Raw genomic sequence first — 16,392 nt, 5'->3', positions numbered from 1 at the left:
CGCCCTCACCTGGGCCCTGCTGCCTCCCGTGACCACGCACATAGGCACAGTTGGGCCCCGGAGGCGCCACCACCATCACGGTCCCCCGGGGCTCACACTCCCTGCTGCCTAGTTACATCCCTGCCAGGGACGCCTGAGCCACCGTGCCGCACACTGCAGGGGACCCAGCCAGGCCTGCAACTGCCCACCGAGGACCACACGCGGGCAGGGCCACCCCGTGCGCCAGCGGGCAGCAGAGCGTGGCAGTCCTCGGCCAGGCGCCAGGCACGGCTCCCCACGATGCACACGTGAGAGCCCCGTGCCCGCTGCTAGCCCCCAGCAGGGACCAGAGACACCCGGACAGCCCCTGCCCCGCCCGGCTCTCCTCCAGGACAGCCTGTCCCTGCAGTGGGGCCACCACCCGGCAGGGCCCCCGACAGCACTGGTGCCAGCCCTACCTGCAGGTGCGGGGCAACAGGCAGCCCTGGGCGGAAGTGCCACCCGGAGCAGCAGCAAACCAGATGGGCCCCGGCCGGCCACGGGGTCACCAGGAAAGGCCAACCGCTCCTCTTCGACCTTGTGAGGCACTGATGTGGCTTCCCTAGGGGCCGGCTGCCACCGCCCTCACCTCCGGGTCCCCCAAGGCCTCCACAGACCCTCCAGGTGCCGGAAGCTCTGGGCCGGAAGCTGACGAGCTGCATGGGGGAGGGGCAGGGGAGGCCTGCAGAGCACTACTGCCAGGCAGCCCGCCAGGCCTGCCCCACCTGCCACCAGCCTGGAGGCAGCCCCCCCCCCCCCCCCCCGTCCTCACCTGCCCGCAGCTCCGTCCACCCCTAGAGCTGCCCCCCACCGGCAGCCACCCCTCACCCTCCTGCAGACACAGCTGGGGCCCTGACGTCCCTGCATGAGCTCTGGGGGAGGAAGAGGAGCTGGTCAGTCACCCCACACCACCAAGATGTGTGGGCTTGTCACAGGGGCTCTTCCGGCCACAGGATGAGCTGGGGCCATCCTCCTTCTCCTCCTCACCCCCCTTCACACATAAGGAAACCACAGCCCAGACTTCCAAGAGTCCCACGGCCAGTGGCCATCAGAGTCCGATGCCCGCATCTGCCTGGGCCCCGACCTTAACACCACCTGTAACTACCCCCCCCCCCCACCGGGGTGGGGAGCCAACCTTCCCCCTGACATGGGAGAGCCTGAGCCGGGGCCACATAGAGCTGGTGCACATGGCTGGCCTTGCCAGGTGTCCCACCAACACCACACACACACTCCCAGGTGGGGGTGTAGCAGGCACCTCCCCGCCATGGTCTAAACCAGGCCGGTGGTACTGGGGCCCGCCCCTGGAGTCTGGCAGCTGTGCCTCGCCAATAAACCCACTCGGCAAATCAGGGCTGTGTGGTCTTCATTTTTTCTTCCCAGTTTAAAAACCTAACACAGAGACGGTAAAACTAATCGCCCCCTGCATCCCTGGAGACCACATGGCGAATGGAGAGCAACAGTTCCATGCCCAGAACACCACGTGGTCCCCAGGTGCATGTTCAAGGTCAAGCAGTCAGGGATGGATAAGCCTTAAGGTCAAGCAATCAGGGATGGACGAGCCTTAAGGTCAAGCAGTCAGGGATGAGGACGAGCCTTGAGGTCAGGCGGTCGGGGACAAGCCTCAAGGTCAGGTGGTCAGGGTCGGGGATGAGCCTCAAGGTCAGGTGGTCAGGGTCAGGGTCGGGGATGAGCCTCAAGGTCAGGTGGTCAGGGACAGGGATGAACCTCAAATGACAATACAGCTTCGTTAGCATCTTCTAACTACAAACCCTCTTCCAGGGCCTCTGCTCTTCCCTGACTGGCTGGCGGCAGCTGTGACCCCGTGGGGGGTGGGCACACCTGGCTACCCACCCCTGTCTGCCCAGGACAGGCTCCCAGCCCAGGATGGCAATCCCTCCCAGAGCGTCCCAGGTGACAGAAGGCTCTAGAAACATTTCAGCCATGGCGGAAGACACTCCTCACCAGATTTCAGAACCAGGTGGATTCTTTTCACAAAACTCAACTCACAAACTGAGAAACTGGAAGCACCTGCCCGAGCTTGCCCGACCCCACTCCCTGCCCCCACGCACAGGTCCCTGGGGCCACGTCTCTTCTACCTAGAAAAGCCCGAGGGGAGTCACGTTGGGCAGCCCCTTGCACACCCACCTGCCCTGACCCACCATCAGCAGGCTGGGGCCCTCCACCTTCAGTGGGAAACGATTTTCTGCCTCTGTGGGGGTGCCAGCCGCCAGGCTGCAAACCCCCACCCAGCATGGAGCAGCACCTGCTAGTATCCGCCAGCACCCACCAGGGTGCAGCCAGACCCGGCGTTCCAGAGGAGTTAGACAAGCGCCGATCACCTACTTCCCTGGCCGCCGCCATCCCACCAGTTCAAAAGGATGTGGGCTCAAACGCTGACCCCCATGTGGCCCCAGCAGCAAGGATCTACAGATATCTAGGTAATATCACAGCCTGCTACGCTTGCAACGCAAACCATCTGGTCCCTGCTTACTGCTGAGCACGGACGGACACGTAGATCATTAAATGTGACGCGGGGAGGATAAACTGGAGCTCAAATGCTCGCTTACTCACGTACGAGGCCGTTGGGGAGGCTTGTGTCCAGGAGGGCTGCGGCCCTGCCCCCTGCGCCCACGCGCGCTCCTCCACACCGGCGGGGCAGCACTACCTGCTTTTCAGGTGAGCTCGCTGGGCCAGGTGCACCTGCTCTCTGAGCCCTGAGCCCCAGGCTGTGGCCCTGTCACAGGTGGGCCAGGGGTGCCTGCTGCCTGCGGGGCGAGCTCTGCGCCCTGGGCTCATGGGGGCATTTCTAAATCCTTCTTTGGATTCTACTGCATCTCCTGACTGCTTTTGCAATTGGAAAATGCAATTTTTTTGTGTGTTTTTCTTAAAGAACAATCACGATGTTTCCACAATCAGTAGCTTCTCCCAGAGTCTCTCTTGGACCAATCCCCCAGCCCCAGCGGAGAGGAAGGCGGCCCGCGGCCCCAGGGGCGCATTCCCACTGTCCTTAGAGACACATCCGTCCTCCCGGTCCCCCACCGGACGGGGCCGCCCATGCCGTGGCTTCTCCTTTCTGTCATCGTCGATGCCTCATTGCTCTCCATGTCTGTGTGCCTGCTGGGGGCTGATGGTCCAGCTGCCCCCCAAGAGGGATGCATGGGAGGCCCGGGCTGGAGCCGTGTGACCCGTGTCAGCTGCCCACTGCTGCCCCTGAGGTCTGAGCTGTGATGGAGCCGGCCCCAAAGCATGGCTGGGGCGTCTGCTGGGCCTCCCGGGAGACGACCGCCCTGGCACATCCCACGCTGTATTCCTTCTACACCTTGTCCCCCAGGAGAGAGCTCACGCAGGAAGAGCTTGCCTGCCACGCAGAGGGGAAGCCACCTCATCTACGCAGCTCCAGCACTCCTGCCTCGGCCTCCAACCTCAGGTCCCGTCCTAAAGGATGTCACTATCACCGGGTGGGGCGGCACCTGCTCCCCACATACCTGGGGAACTGTGAGGCCACCCCGCGTCCCTGATCCTCCTCCTTGCCTCCAGCACCCGGGAAGGGAGGCCCTCAGCAGGGATGGGGGAGCAGATCTGGGCTGCCCGGGGCACCCGCCGCCCAGGCCCTCATGTCACGGCTCTGACTCTAGCAGGTCCACTGGCAGGCGACAGTCAGGATGGCCATGTGTCTTCAAGACTGTCAACCACACGGCCTCCTGCCCAAGGAGTGGCCGCGGCTGCATCCCCGGATGTGTAAGTGCTTGCGGCATGAGCCTCTGGGGAGACGAAGGGCCATACGGTCGTCCCGCCCCGACCAGCCGCAGGAGCCAGCAGACGGCAGCCTAAGGACCCGTGCTGACCTCCCAGAGAAAATCACCACACACTCCATGGGTTCGGACATCGATGGGTCATCTCAGCGGCTCTGGGGTTTGCCATCTTGACGTGGGCCCCACTGGGCTGCCGGGCATCCAGTGGAGGGACCCATGCTGCCTTCCCAGCCCCCGGGGCCTCCTGTGCTCCCGGGCTCGTGTCCCTGCCTCAGGCTTCGGAGCCAGAGAAGAAGATCAGGATGCACCAGGCCATGCAGGCCACTTTGGCAGAAGCACAGTTTTAAGCAGAAGGCAGCCGAGGAGCGGCACACACAAGGGCTCGCTGCCTCCCCACGAGCCCGCAAGACGCACACTTTCGGTTAGTGTGACCCCGGGAAGGCACCAACATGAGTCTGCCCAGCAAACCTTCCTGAACACCCCGTACTCACCAGTTTCCTATTTGCCTTCCCACAGTTTACTGCCCCAGGAGCCCAAACCGCCTTCCCTTGGCCTTAGCACCTCACAACTTAACCGCTCTTGACTTAAGTGATGTGTCAGCACCACCCCCCCCACCCCCCCCACCGTCTAACTGCTTCCTTTGGGTCTTTACTTGCCTGTGAAGCTCCTGTGCATGTGGCAATAGTACAACTTGTGTGCCTTTTGTCCTATTAATCTCTCATTTCTTAGTTTAATTCACAGGCCCCACAGACAGAACCTAAGACAGGAGAGGAGAAGCTTTTCCCTCCCTCAATCTGGTGGCATAGCACCTTAGCATCTTCTTTCCCGTCGCCCTCCTGAGTCTCTCATCAGGCACCCGTGATGACATTTCAGGCCCCTCCGGAGGACCCAGGATCCTGTCCTTAACTCAAACCCTAAATCACACCTGTGAAGTCCCTTTACCACGTAGGATGACACAGGGTTGACCCTTCAACAACACTGCTTTGAACTGCGTCGGTGCGGTCCACTCATAGGTGGATTATTTGGGGTACGCATAGGGCATACCGTGCATGTCCTTTCCCCTCCCCATGGTTCCCTTGACAACATCTCCCCCCCTGGTGACTTTACGCCAAGAACAGAGCACGGGATGCATTCCACATGCAAAACACGTGTTAACTGACTGTGGATGTCACAGGCGAGGCTCCTGGTCAACAGCAGGCTTTTGGGGGACATGGAAGCTCCCCTCCCCCACACCGTTCAAGGTCAACTGCGTGGCAGGTTCCAGGGGTGAGGATGTGGACGAGCCTGGGGCCAGTGTGCAGCCTCCTGCAGCCCCCAGGGCTACTTGATGATATGGCCCCGCATGATGAGCATAGCTCCCAGCTCTTGTAGAAAAAGTGAGGTTTGTGGATATAAAGCTCCCAGTTTCTTCATGTAGAGAAGTAACAGGCAACTGGGATCCTGGGATGTCCAGACCACACCTGTGTGCCTCCTGTGAGCTCCAGCCCACAGGGGTGCCCCACAGAACGGGGGTACTACAGGGCTGGGGTGGGGGGCAGCAGGGTGCACACCTTCCGCGGGGGCTGGGGGGCTGGTGCTGGGGGTGGGGGCCCAGGGCTGGGGGGCGGCAGGGTGCACACTTTCTGGGGGCTGGGGGTAGGGGTCCATGAGGGAGGTGCCCCCTGAAACCAGGGGCAAGGCACCCGCCAGGTAATGTGAGTTTTAGGGACGTGGGCAGAATAAAAATGTGACTGAGTGTTAACAAGGAGAGGGAAGTAACAAGGAAACCAGCACATTCCAAGGCTGGCCTGGCCCGACTGGTCTTTCAGATGCAAATTCTACCCCAATTCTGGAAGGTTTACAAGCACCCCGTGGAGAGCCAGGCCAGAGGAATTCCCCAGAACAAGCGCTCACAGTTCCCAGCCACAGGCACTCCCCGCACTGGGTCCTTCTACGAAGCCCCTCAACCCCAGAGGCCTCTTCAGGCAGGCACGGCGGGGTCCCTGGGGTGGGGGGGCCCGGTCCCACCCCCCACCCACCCCAGGGGCCGCACCAGCCTGTCTCCTGAGCCAGACTGGCCAGGGCGCCTGGCATGACCCTCGCAGGGTGCCAAGCAAGATGCAGTGGGGACCCCAGACGGCACCTGGCCTGCCCCCGTGTGCAGAGCCAGCAGGGCCGGGAGCCTGTCCTACTGACCCCACCCACCTGCCCCGCCACTCCCAAGATGCCCATGGCCTTTGCTGGCTTCTCTGCAGAGCCCATGAGACACTGAGACACATCTGCTGTGACATGTCCACGGGGACCTGGACAAGCCACCCAGGCCAATGAGCACCTGCCCAGAATCATAGACAGACTCCCCCGGCCCTAGAGCAGGGCGGCTGGCCACTCATGCCTCGGTCACCCAGGGTGGGGGGGATGCCCACCTGCCCACTCAGCTCGCTTGTCCACAGCGGAGCTGTCAGAGCCGGGAAAGCACAGGACCGTCCACAAGAATGATGAGAAGCGCAGGGATGGGTGGGGACCCGGCCTCCCCGTGCCAGGGTGCCCGGTCAGCAAGGGGGGATGGCCGCACGTCACCCCACTTCTTCACGGGCCTGAACGCCATCACACGCCTGAGGCCTGGGAACAAGATCAAACTCAGATCCAGATGCATCCTGGCACCCAGGGTTGGTACACGCTCCTGATTCTTCCAGCAGGAAAAACCCCGCTGGACTCCTGCCAACAAGCCAGACCCCCGCCGCCCGCCCAGCCGGCCTCACCTCTCCAGGGCTGCGCTCGCCGGCAGTCCCCGACCCACGCTGGCCGTGGCGGGACAGCGCTCAGGACCCGTCTGGCCCCGCTGTCCCCTGCTTGCGGGGGCCTGACCTGCAGGGCGTCTGTCCTGGCACGGCGAGGTGTCCAGGGCACAACGTGTGGGGGGGGCGGGGACCAGCCACGGGCACCACAAGGGACCCTTCAGCAACAGGACAAGGCCCCGCGGGGAGCCCCCCTCGGTCCGTGGAACACGCTTGCCCCATTCTCTCCCTATCAATGGCAGGCTGTGCGGGATGTGGGCCTGATTGTTCTCCTGTGTGGGCCCATTGAGGGCACCGGGGGGCCTGGCCCAGGAGGGGGAAGGAACACCACTCCCTCAGGAAGAAGGGGACCAGGAGCCACGAGAGGGCAAACAAGGGGTCCCACCGAGAGCCTGAGGGTCACACAGGCCAGGCCACAGCTGGTCCCCGATGCCTTGGGGCTCCAGGCCGAGGAGGGGGGAGCTGCTCCCCAGCAGGCTCTGCTGAGGGGCCCTGGGTGACCCCTCTGAACCTCAGTGTCCAGCCTGGGAAACAAAGACAGTCAGGGCACCTGGGCTTGCAGTTAGGGCAGGGGAGGCAGGGATGCAGCCACGGCACAGTTGGGCACAGTGACACTCACCCAGGAAACCAAACCAAGGGCTGACCACGGCCCCTCCGCATGGCCCCCGCGCTAGCCACCTGTGAAGGGTGGACAGGGCGTCCCCAGGACCCTGCGGACCTGGACAGGGAACAGGGAGGGGATGGGAGTGCCCACAGCTGGTCATGAACACACCCGAGCACATGGGCAGCAGGCAGGGAGGCCCCCACTGTGGCCCTAGATAACTGCGCGCCCCACCACGGGAGGACACGGGTCGAGGGGGCGCTGCACGGCTTGGTGGCCGAGGGCACTGACCTCTGCGGGCCACCCACAGTGCCACTGAGCCACCAAGACAGAGGGCCGGCGTATGGGACGCGTCCAGTGCTGAGGGATGCAGGCCCTGCCTGGAAGGGCCCCACCTGGTCCCAGGCACCTGCTCCAGGGACCTCTGCCCTGCCCTGAGCCTTTGGGGACGGCACTCTGAGCACCAGGCCCGGGAGCAGCAGCGAGACAGGCAGGGTGGCCACAGCAGGTGCTCGCATGGGTCCTGTGGGGGGACTTGTACCCTGGCCGGCAGCATGGGGCAGCTCCAGGCGGTGCCGTCGGAGCCCAAGAGGCCGCGCTCCAGGGCACGTGTGCCGGGGGAGCCGGGGCTACACGGTCAGGACAGTAGACACAGCGAGACTGCACCCAGCGTGGGCTGCCAGGGGCCTCCGTCGCGCCAGCATCACGAAAACCCTTTACTCTGTCGTCAGGAGAGGCACACAGCGCTTCTGGCTTCACGGCTGTCCCGAGGCCACAAACTCAAGTATTCCTCGTGCTCTGATTGGAATCGCACCCAATCTGCTACCTGGAGACTCCTCAAGTCTGCGACACGCCCTGAAACCGAGGATATTTTCACAGACCGGCACTGATGAGCCGCCCGTGTAAAGACGAGCTTCTGAATTCAGTCTCATCCCCGTCGCAAAGGCGCTCAGGGCGGGCTCCGCGGCCCAGCTCAGAGTGGGCGCACCCAGCGGGACCCTGGGCCCAGCGCCCACCCAGGGCTCAGGAAGGAGCCAGGGAGGGCTCTACTTGCACCAGCCTGCCTCAGGTACGTGCTTCGCTTCCTGAGAAAGGAGGCGGCCACCCCACTGCACAAACTTCGGCCAAGTGAAAACCAGCGGGCTCGTGCTCAAGTTCACGTCTTAGCATCAGTTTCGAGCATCAATCCAACCCCCTGAGCCCAAGGATGCACCACGTGTAACTCTGCCACTGGAACCCGGTCCTGTCACAGCACCTGCCAGGCTGCAGAGAGGCCTGAGGGGCACAGAGCGGCCTGCCTCAGTTTCACCAGGAGCAGTCCAGACATCACCCTCTCTCGGAACCTGGCCCTCGCCGTGCGGGCCACCCCGACACGGGCTTCTGTCCTGGAGACCCCTCCCCTGCACAAGGCCACGCCAACCCCCTTGTCTCTGCCCTCTGCTGGGGCACCTTCCACCAGCCACACGAGCCGCATGCTCCTCACCCTTCAAACACACCCAGGCCCACTGGGTAAGTGGCCCTGATCTCCCCGGAAGGATGAGGTCTCCATGGACGGGCCACCGTGGGGTGCTCCCTGGGGGTCTGCATGGTGGGGGGGCTGCATCAGGGTCCCAGCTTGAGAAGGGGGCAAAGGAGCCCAGTGGCGGGAGGAGAGGCCAGCACCCCACAAGCCTGGGGGCTCCTCCTTGGGGCTGTAGGGTCCCTAGTGCCCGGCCCCCAGGCCCCCAGCCTCCCAACCCTCCACTCACTGATGGCGGCCCGTCCTCCTCTCAGACTTCTCGCCAGTCCAGTGCCTCCTGCCCCTCCTGCCTCAGCCCTTCCTGCGGCGCCTGCACCCAAACCCCGTGAGCTCGGGCCCCCTGCTCCCTGGCACAGGCTGGGGCCAGGGTGACCACCTCCCGCAGGGGCCCCTCGCCCCGAGCACAGGGAGTAGTGGACACGGTGGGGGGGGGTTTCCCCGGGCACCCATCTGTGCTGAAACATGTCTCTTCCCCACCAGACATGCTGCTCCAGCACCCGTACACGTGCACGTCCTTCAGCTGCAAGGGTGAGCCTGCCACCGGCCAGGCAGGGGCCCCGGGAGCCCAGAGGTGTCCTTCCTCACCTGCTCGCCAGCATGGCCTCGGCCTGCAGCTTCCTGCCCTCCTCCCAGGGGACCCACTGTCTCTCCTCCCCCTCCTCCCAGGGAGCCCACTCCCCCTTCTCCTCCCCCTCTTCCAGCCTCTCCTCCTCCCCCTCCTCCTCTCCCCCTTCCAAGGGGGGCTGCTCCCCACCTCCCCCCTCCTCCCCTCCTCCCAGAGGCCTGCTTTTCCTCCTTCTCCCCTCCTCTCCCTCCTTCTAGGGACTTGCTCCCCCTCCTCCTCTTCTCCTCCCAGGGGCCCACTCCCCATCCTCCTCCCCCTCCTCCCAGGGGGCCTGCTCTCCGTCCTCCCCTCCTGCCCACAGGGCATGCTCCCCATTTTTCTCCCATGGAGAAGCTCCCAGGTCACCCTCTGCTGACCTCGGAGCAGATGGGCCACAGTCTGGTCCTGGGGAGACTCCAGTCACACTGGTATTTGGGAAAGAGGTGAGCCTACCTTGTACTGTGGACCCTGCCCCCCCAGGCCTGCCAGCCGTGAAGCAGGCTGGGCGGCCCCCAGCATGAACTACTGAAGGAGGACTTGTGTGGGGCAGAGAGTGAGTGGACAGCCTGGGCCTGCGGTGCCCACACCCACCCCACCCCACCCCAGCTGAGGCCAGCGTCCTCAGGTGCTAGTCCTCAGTCCTGTGTGGGGTGCAGCGCATGGAGCTCCAGGGACACCTCCACCCGCTGTGTGGGCAGGGCCAGGGTCACAAGAGGGTGAGTACAGGCAGGACCTATCCAGGCTCCCGGCATGGAGGGGGGTGCACCCCAGCTCGGGTGGCAGAAGCCCAGGCACAGATGGTGTAGGGCGAACACGGAGGCATTTGGAGGACACCAGGGATGTCTGAGGACAAAGGGTGCTGCTGCTCAGAGGGCCTGAGCCAGTGACTGATATGATGAGGGTGCCCAGTCAGACACAATACCCAGCTGCGACATGTGTGTACTGGCTACAAATGCATGCAGGGATGCAACTGCATCCCTCCTGTGCACACGTGCACCCCTGCTGTGCACACGCACCCCTCCCATGTATGCATGTACCCCTGCCATGCAAACACTACCCTGCACATGCACACGTGTGCCCACCTGCCGTGCACATGCACCCCTCCCATGCACACATGCACCCCTGCCGTGCATACATATACCCCGCCGTGCACAGGCACCATCCATGCACACACACACTGCCACATACATGCACCCCCCCACCATGCACACACACTGCACCCCCACGCACATGCACACTCCTGCTATGCACATGTACCCCCCACATGCACACACACACACCCCCACATGCACACACATGTCCCACCATCCACAAAGAAAAGCACTCATGCACAGAAGAAACCCAGGCCATGGCATGTCCCCAACATGATGGTGGAGCCAGTGGGATGTGCTATGGGGCCACTCCCCTGTGGCGACCCTTTGTGTTCAGGGCCTTGTTCCTCAGATGCTACTGCTTCACTTATTTCAATAAACCTTTAAAACTCTGTGTGTGCCGAGGAGTAGTTTAATGCAGTGTGACTGTCCCTCTGTCCCTTGCGTCTGGCTTCCCGCTGCACCTACACCACACTGTCCTCTCTGCTGCCCCTGGCAGCACAGCTATCCTGTGTCCACCCAAATCATCCTCTGCCCACAAGCCATGGGAACATGTCAGTGTGCACATGGGCTCACAGGTGCACACCCAGTATTGTCGCCATAACATCTCACTGTGTCCCGGAGCACAGGAAAGGGGGTTCCTTCCTCAGCTGTGGAAACATACCACACAGCCGCTACCAGTGAGACACTGGTGCACCAAAGGCACCCAGGTCAGTGGGATGGACGCGAGAACCCCCAAAGGGAACCCACGTATGTGAGCCCAGGACACCTTGCAGACTGGAAGCTCAACTCACTGGCCGACTACTTGGTGTAGCACATTGGAAGGACATAAAATCAGGCTCCTCCGCCCTCAAAAATCTGATCCCACATTATGCGAGAGCATACTAGATGCGCTCAAGAGCTGATCCAAAGTGACAAAGCCCCCGCCAGACAATCGAGAGACAGCCTGGGTGATCTTCCCAGAAGACCCGGCAGCCAGAAACCAGAGGTGACAAGACACACAGTCAGCTGCAAAATGACCTCATGTTGGTGGCAAATGACACAGTGACCCAAGAAAGGGCCAAACAACAGAGCGGGGAGCCCGTATCTTCAGGGCAGAAGGGAATCACCCACGCCTGTGAACATCTACAGACGGCCGAGGAAGGACACGGGCCCAGAACACGAGTGGATGATTCACACACAGAGGGATCGCTGCACCTGTGAGCGAAGAGCCCACCTTGGCAGCGCGGGGCCCGCACGTCCTGCAGCTCTGCCCCTTGCAGGCCGACGGTCAGGCAGTCCCCTCGTGCCCGCCGCGCTCAGGGCGGGCACACGGCCTCACGGGGAGGTGGCAGCTGTCAGACACCCGCGCAGATGCATGTGGCACAATCTGTAGAACAAAGAGGCACCCCCCCACCCCAACCAAGCGGTACCTCTCCCTGAAGGCCACGCACTGAATTACAGCCCCTGCGTGTGGCCGCCCTATTTAGGGCAGCACTGTTTACACTGGCTGCGTCTTCCTTTCCTGTGGCGTCTCTAACAAATGACCATAAACTGGGTGGCTCAGAACAACAGAAATCTATTCTCCCGCAGTCCTGGAGGCCGCAAAGTCTAAAATCGGTCTTGCTGGGCTGAAATGATGGGGTCAGCAGGGCCGTGTCCCCTCTGGGGGCTCTGGGGGAGGACCCCCTCCCTGCCTTCTCCAGCTTCTGGTGGCCGTCGGCATCCCTTCATTCGTGGCCATGGCATTAGTCAGGGTCCCCAGGGGCAGAGAATCGATGGGATGTACACACAGAAAGAGATTACTTATTATAAATCATATCACACGGTCCTGCAGGCTGATTGGTCCTGATATGTGCAGTTGGCAAGCTGGACACCCCAGGGGAGCGGAGGACATGAGTCCTAGCTCCAGTCCAGATCTGGGAGCCAGAGACGACGGCGACCCAGCTCAGAGCAGCTGTGCAGCCAGCACGGGAATTCTCACTTACACCGCCTCTTGGCTCTGTTCAGGCCCTCCACTGATTGGACGAGGCCCACCCTCATTGAGGATGACAATCTGCTTTACTCAGTCTTCTGATTCAAACACTAATCCCATCCAGAAACACCCTTGCAGACATGCCCAGAATCCCACTGGACCAAGTATCTGGGCACCGGCGGCCCGCCAAGCTACCACCTAAAACCAGCCACCATGCCATGCAACTCCAACCCATCTTCTGTCCTCACGTCACGTCCTCCTCTTGTCCTCAACGGCCTGACTCCTGCCTCACTCTCAGAAGGTCACTGTGGTGCATTGAGGGCCCACCAGGCCACCCAGGATCTCGTTCCCATGTCAACACCCTTCACGGAACCACACAGGCATAGACCCTGTGTCTAGACATAGCTGTGCCCAAAGTTCCAGGGACCGGAGCCTGACTTTGTTGACGGTCGTTCTCGAGTTCACAAGGGACCACAGGTCTAATCCGGGAGTGTGGGTGAGTGGCTCTGCGTGGGACCCAGTGCTAGGTCATAAAGGAACCCTGGCCAGGGGGTAATCATCCCTCTTCCCAACCCGATACAGCCACGAGGACAAGATGCAACACCTCCTGTCTGTGACAGAGGCACCAGCCTCTCTCGGGTTACAGGGAGGCAGGGTGCAGACCCTGGCTACTGTGTGCCTGCAAAAATGAGCATCCCCCTGGCCTCAGGGTGGGGCGGGGAGGGGGGTCGTCTACCACCCCAGGTAGTCACTTATCCTGGAGATAGGTACAAAGAGTGTCGGTGCTGAGGTCTGCCCGGGAGCAAGGAGGCGCCTCCTTCCTAAGAGCCCCCCACTCCCACACCACGCAGGCTGCGCACCGTCCTAACAGCCAGCCAGGGCTCCCCTGTGGCTGGCTCTGCCTCCCCCACATGCCCCCCACCCCCGCACCAGCCTCCAGAGGCCTGTGTACCCAGCAGCTCGGAACCCCCTGTGGAGCTCCGCCGGGGTGCACCCTGGGACATGTGCCCTGAGCAGCCCACCCTCACCGCCCCGCACACACAGCCACCGAGACCCCTCCCCACCTCCATGCACCACGTCCCACCCCGGGGTCGTAACAGGCCGCCCATCCTGATTCCCACACAGCCAGCTTCACCTGACGGATGGACAGACAGATGGACAGACAGATGGAGGCTCTTTGACAGCAAGCAGCCCACCCGTCTGGAGATCCACACGCTGCTGCAGCAGGTGCCCACCCCTTGGGAGGTCCGCAGACATCGTCCAATGCCAGGCTTAGGGCCCCAGGCCTTCCTCCCCTCCATGCCTCACCTGACCCCGAGCCTGCCACCCCACCTCCCAAGGTTGAGACGCTTCCTAGGGGCTCGGGGAGCTGCCCCCACGGGACCCTCCATGCTTCCAGCTGCTCTGCCCAGCCCCAGGGCATCCTCGACCCCCACCCACCCCAACTCAGTCAGCAAGTCCCCCGACTCTGCTCCCGGGGAAGGCCCAGCCGGCCATCCTCCCACCCTGGCTGCTATAGCCAGCCGGCCTGTGCCACCACGTCCTCTCCAGACCACCTTGCAGCCCCCCTGCCCCCACCATGTCCCATGTCCCGGAAGCCGTGGGCCACCCAAACCCTGGGCTCCAGGCTCCCACCTCGGCATCCCCAGTGCCAAGCAGCTCCCAGGTTCCCCTTGTGCCCGGAACACGGGAGGCCCGCTGCAGCCTCAGGGCCTTTGTGGCTGCTGTTCCCTCCCGCCTGGAGCGCTACTCCCCAAACCCAGGCGCAGCCCGTCTCCCCTTCCCCAACCACCCTCCTCAGCGAGGCCCTCCTTCCCGGTGCGCCCTCCGCTGGGCTTCCCTCCTGTGCTCCCGGGACCACCTCACGGCTCGTAACCCACTTACTGGTCCCGCGGTCGCTCTGTCCTCCCCGACACCGGAGTGCACACCCCATGCGGAGGCCCCATTGCCCAGCAGGGGAGGTCAGCGCACAGACGGGGTCTGGAGGGGCCAGGGGGGAGCCGGGGCTTGCTGCCCTGGGCCAGCCAGGCCATCCCAATGCCGCGCCCAGGCTGTGTGTGCCCCAGACGGCAGCGGGCCGAGGGGAGAGCCTGGGGACGGGCATGTGGACGAGAACGCGGCTGACGCCCCAGCAGCGGGTGATGAAAGGCCCGTTTCACTGGCTTCACCCACGAGCATGACAGCAGCGCCAGAGCAAAACGGGCCATTGTGGGATATAAATAGCCCAGCCAGATGTGGACCCGCCTGCAGGGTGCTCCCCAGGGCTCCAGCCCAGCCCCCCATCAGCGGGGCCCCGGGAAGCCACAGCAACCCTGCACCCAGAGACAGGACAGGGTCCCCTGCCGACCCCCCTCCCGCCAGGACAGGGTCTTGTGCCCGTCCCCCTCCCACCAGGACAGGGTCCTGCGCCCGTCCCCCTCCCACCAGGACAGGGTTCTGTGCCCATCCCCCTCCTGCCAGGACAGGGTCCCGTGCCCGTCCCCCTCCCACCAGGACACAGCCAGCAGTTCGCCGATGCCACTGCCACACAGCGTGTGCAGGAGGTGGTCGTGTAGAGGCCAGGCTGCGGGCCATGGCTCGGCCCCTTATGCACAGCACACAGGGACACAGGCGCAGGGATCGGGGAGCCAGGGTGGCCCTTCAGGGACCGAACACGTTCACAAAGCAGGGGGCTGGGTCCCCCCGCAGGAGATGCGGTCTGAGCACCAAGCCCATGTCTCTGGCAAGGGTCGCCCCCCGTGAGTCAGTGCGGCAGGGATGCAGGACCAAGGAGGCTCACAGAGGCTTTTGCCCTATACTCCAGGCCCCAAGGACCCGTGACGAATCAGCATCCCCACCCCTGGGCCGGCCTGACAGATGCGGGAAGTCACAGAAGTGGTCCAGGGCGCCTGTGTGGCTCCGTCTCTGAAGCGTCTGCCTTCAGATCAGGTCATGATCTCAGTGTCCTGGGATCGAGTCCTGCATCGGGCTCCCTGCTTGGCAGGGAGTGTGCTCCTTCCTCTGCCCCTCCCCCTGTTCGTGCGCACATGTGCTTGCACTCTCACTTTCTCTCTTAAATAATAAGTAAAATGTTTAGGAAAAAAAAAGAAGCAGTCCAGATCCGTGCTAACAACAGAAATGCCAGGTGAGCCACATGTGTCATTTCAGATGCACCCAAAAGTCACACTGAAACAGTAAGAACAAACAGGTGATGTTAGCTCTTAGAACATATTTCGTTTAGTCCAATACACATCCAAAGCACGATCACAGGTAGCTCCCAGCATCATGAACAGAACCACCTCCGGTCAGTCCCTCCTGACCCTGGGCCTTTACAGCCTGTGCTGTTATCCACGCCCATAGCTCTGACCAGCCGCTGCACCGGCTCCGTGCCCCCGTGGTGTCGGACCGTGCAGCAGGTGTGACGCATGAGCAAGTGGTATTGTCCCCGTGAGGCTCTGATGTCAGAGCCAGTGCGGGACCAGCTGTGGCCGACAGTATGGCAGCTCCTGATCACCACAGACCCAATGGGGTCAGCGCGGTGCGGCTGTCACGGCCAGAGGGCCTGCCCCCCAGTCCTGGCTCCAAGGAGCCCCGGCCTCAGCAAGGTGCACGCACAGCTCTGCCCACGCCTCATCAGCGGCCTGTTGGTTGGCCTGTCGTTCAGTCTGTACCGCGGGCCTTGGGTTGGACTTTGGGCTAAGACCATGTGCAGACCCGAGTTGGGAGGAAGTTGGTTCCACACTGATGTTAACCAGTTGTGAAATGTGAGCCCCTCACATACACAGCCTTCAGACACGAAAAGTCCAGACCACTCACCGTCAGATCAGCACCACGGGACCCTGGGTGCCCTCAGGGGTGGTCCTGGGCCACATGGGGGTGACCGCATCCCGGGGCTGCAGCTGGACCACCAGACAGACCCTCCCAGGTCCTCAAATACACACATAGCAGTCCCTCTCCCCACGCTGCAGGACACCGCACGCCACCTGCTGTGCACGAAGCACCCATCCCATGGACAGTGGCCCCCCCACGGATGGCCCCCCCCCCACCCCCGGCAGCCAGGTGGCCCGCACCATGGCTCGGCAAGACCGTGGGATTGTTAG

The 16,392-nt window shown here is 63.0% G+C and overlaps 1 protein-coding gene across 5 annotated transcripts in view; it reads right to left on the bottom strand.

Moving 5' to 3' along the window:
- The window catches only part of SEMA4D (semaphorin 4D), a 58,727-nt gene extending 44,057 nt beyond the window's left edge, over nucleotides 1-14,670 (bottom strand). Inside the window, exon 1 of one of the 5 annotated variants that reach the window (XM_041746125.1) lies at nucleotides 14,198-14,670. In XM_041746125.1, the coding sequence (XP_041602059.1) occupies nucleotides 14,198-14,520 (323 nt within the window). In that variant the 5' untranslated portion in view covers nucleotides 14,521-14,670. Of the gene's footprint in view, nucleotides 1-437; nucleotides 720-14,197 lie in introns of those variants that run through there. The other 4 variants (XM_041746129.1, XM_041746124.1, XM_041746127.1 and 1 more) reach the window with 4 other exon arrangements.
- Nucleotides 14,671-16,392: the final 1,722 nt, after the last annotated feature.

Source organism: Vulpes lagopus, chromosome 2, assembly GCF_018345385.1.
Source record: "Vulpes lagopus strain Blue_001 chromosome 2, ASM1834538v1, whole genome shotgun sequence".
NCBI lineage: Eukaryota > Metazoa > Chordata > Mammalia > Carnivora > Canidae > Vulpes > Vulpes lagopus.
Note: the sequence above shows the minus strand (reverse complement) of the source record. Positions and strands in the feature narration are given on the sequence as shown.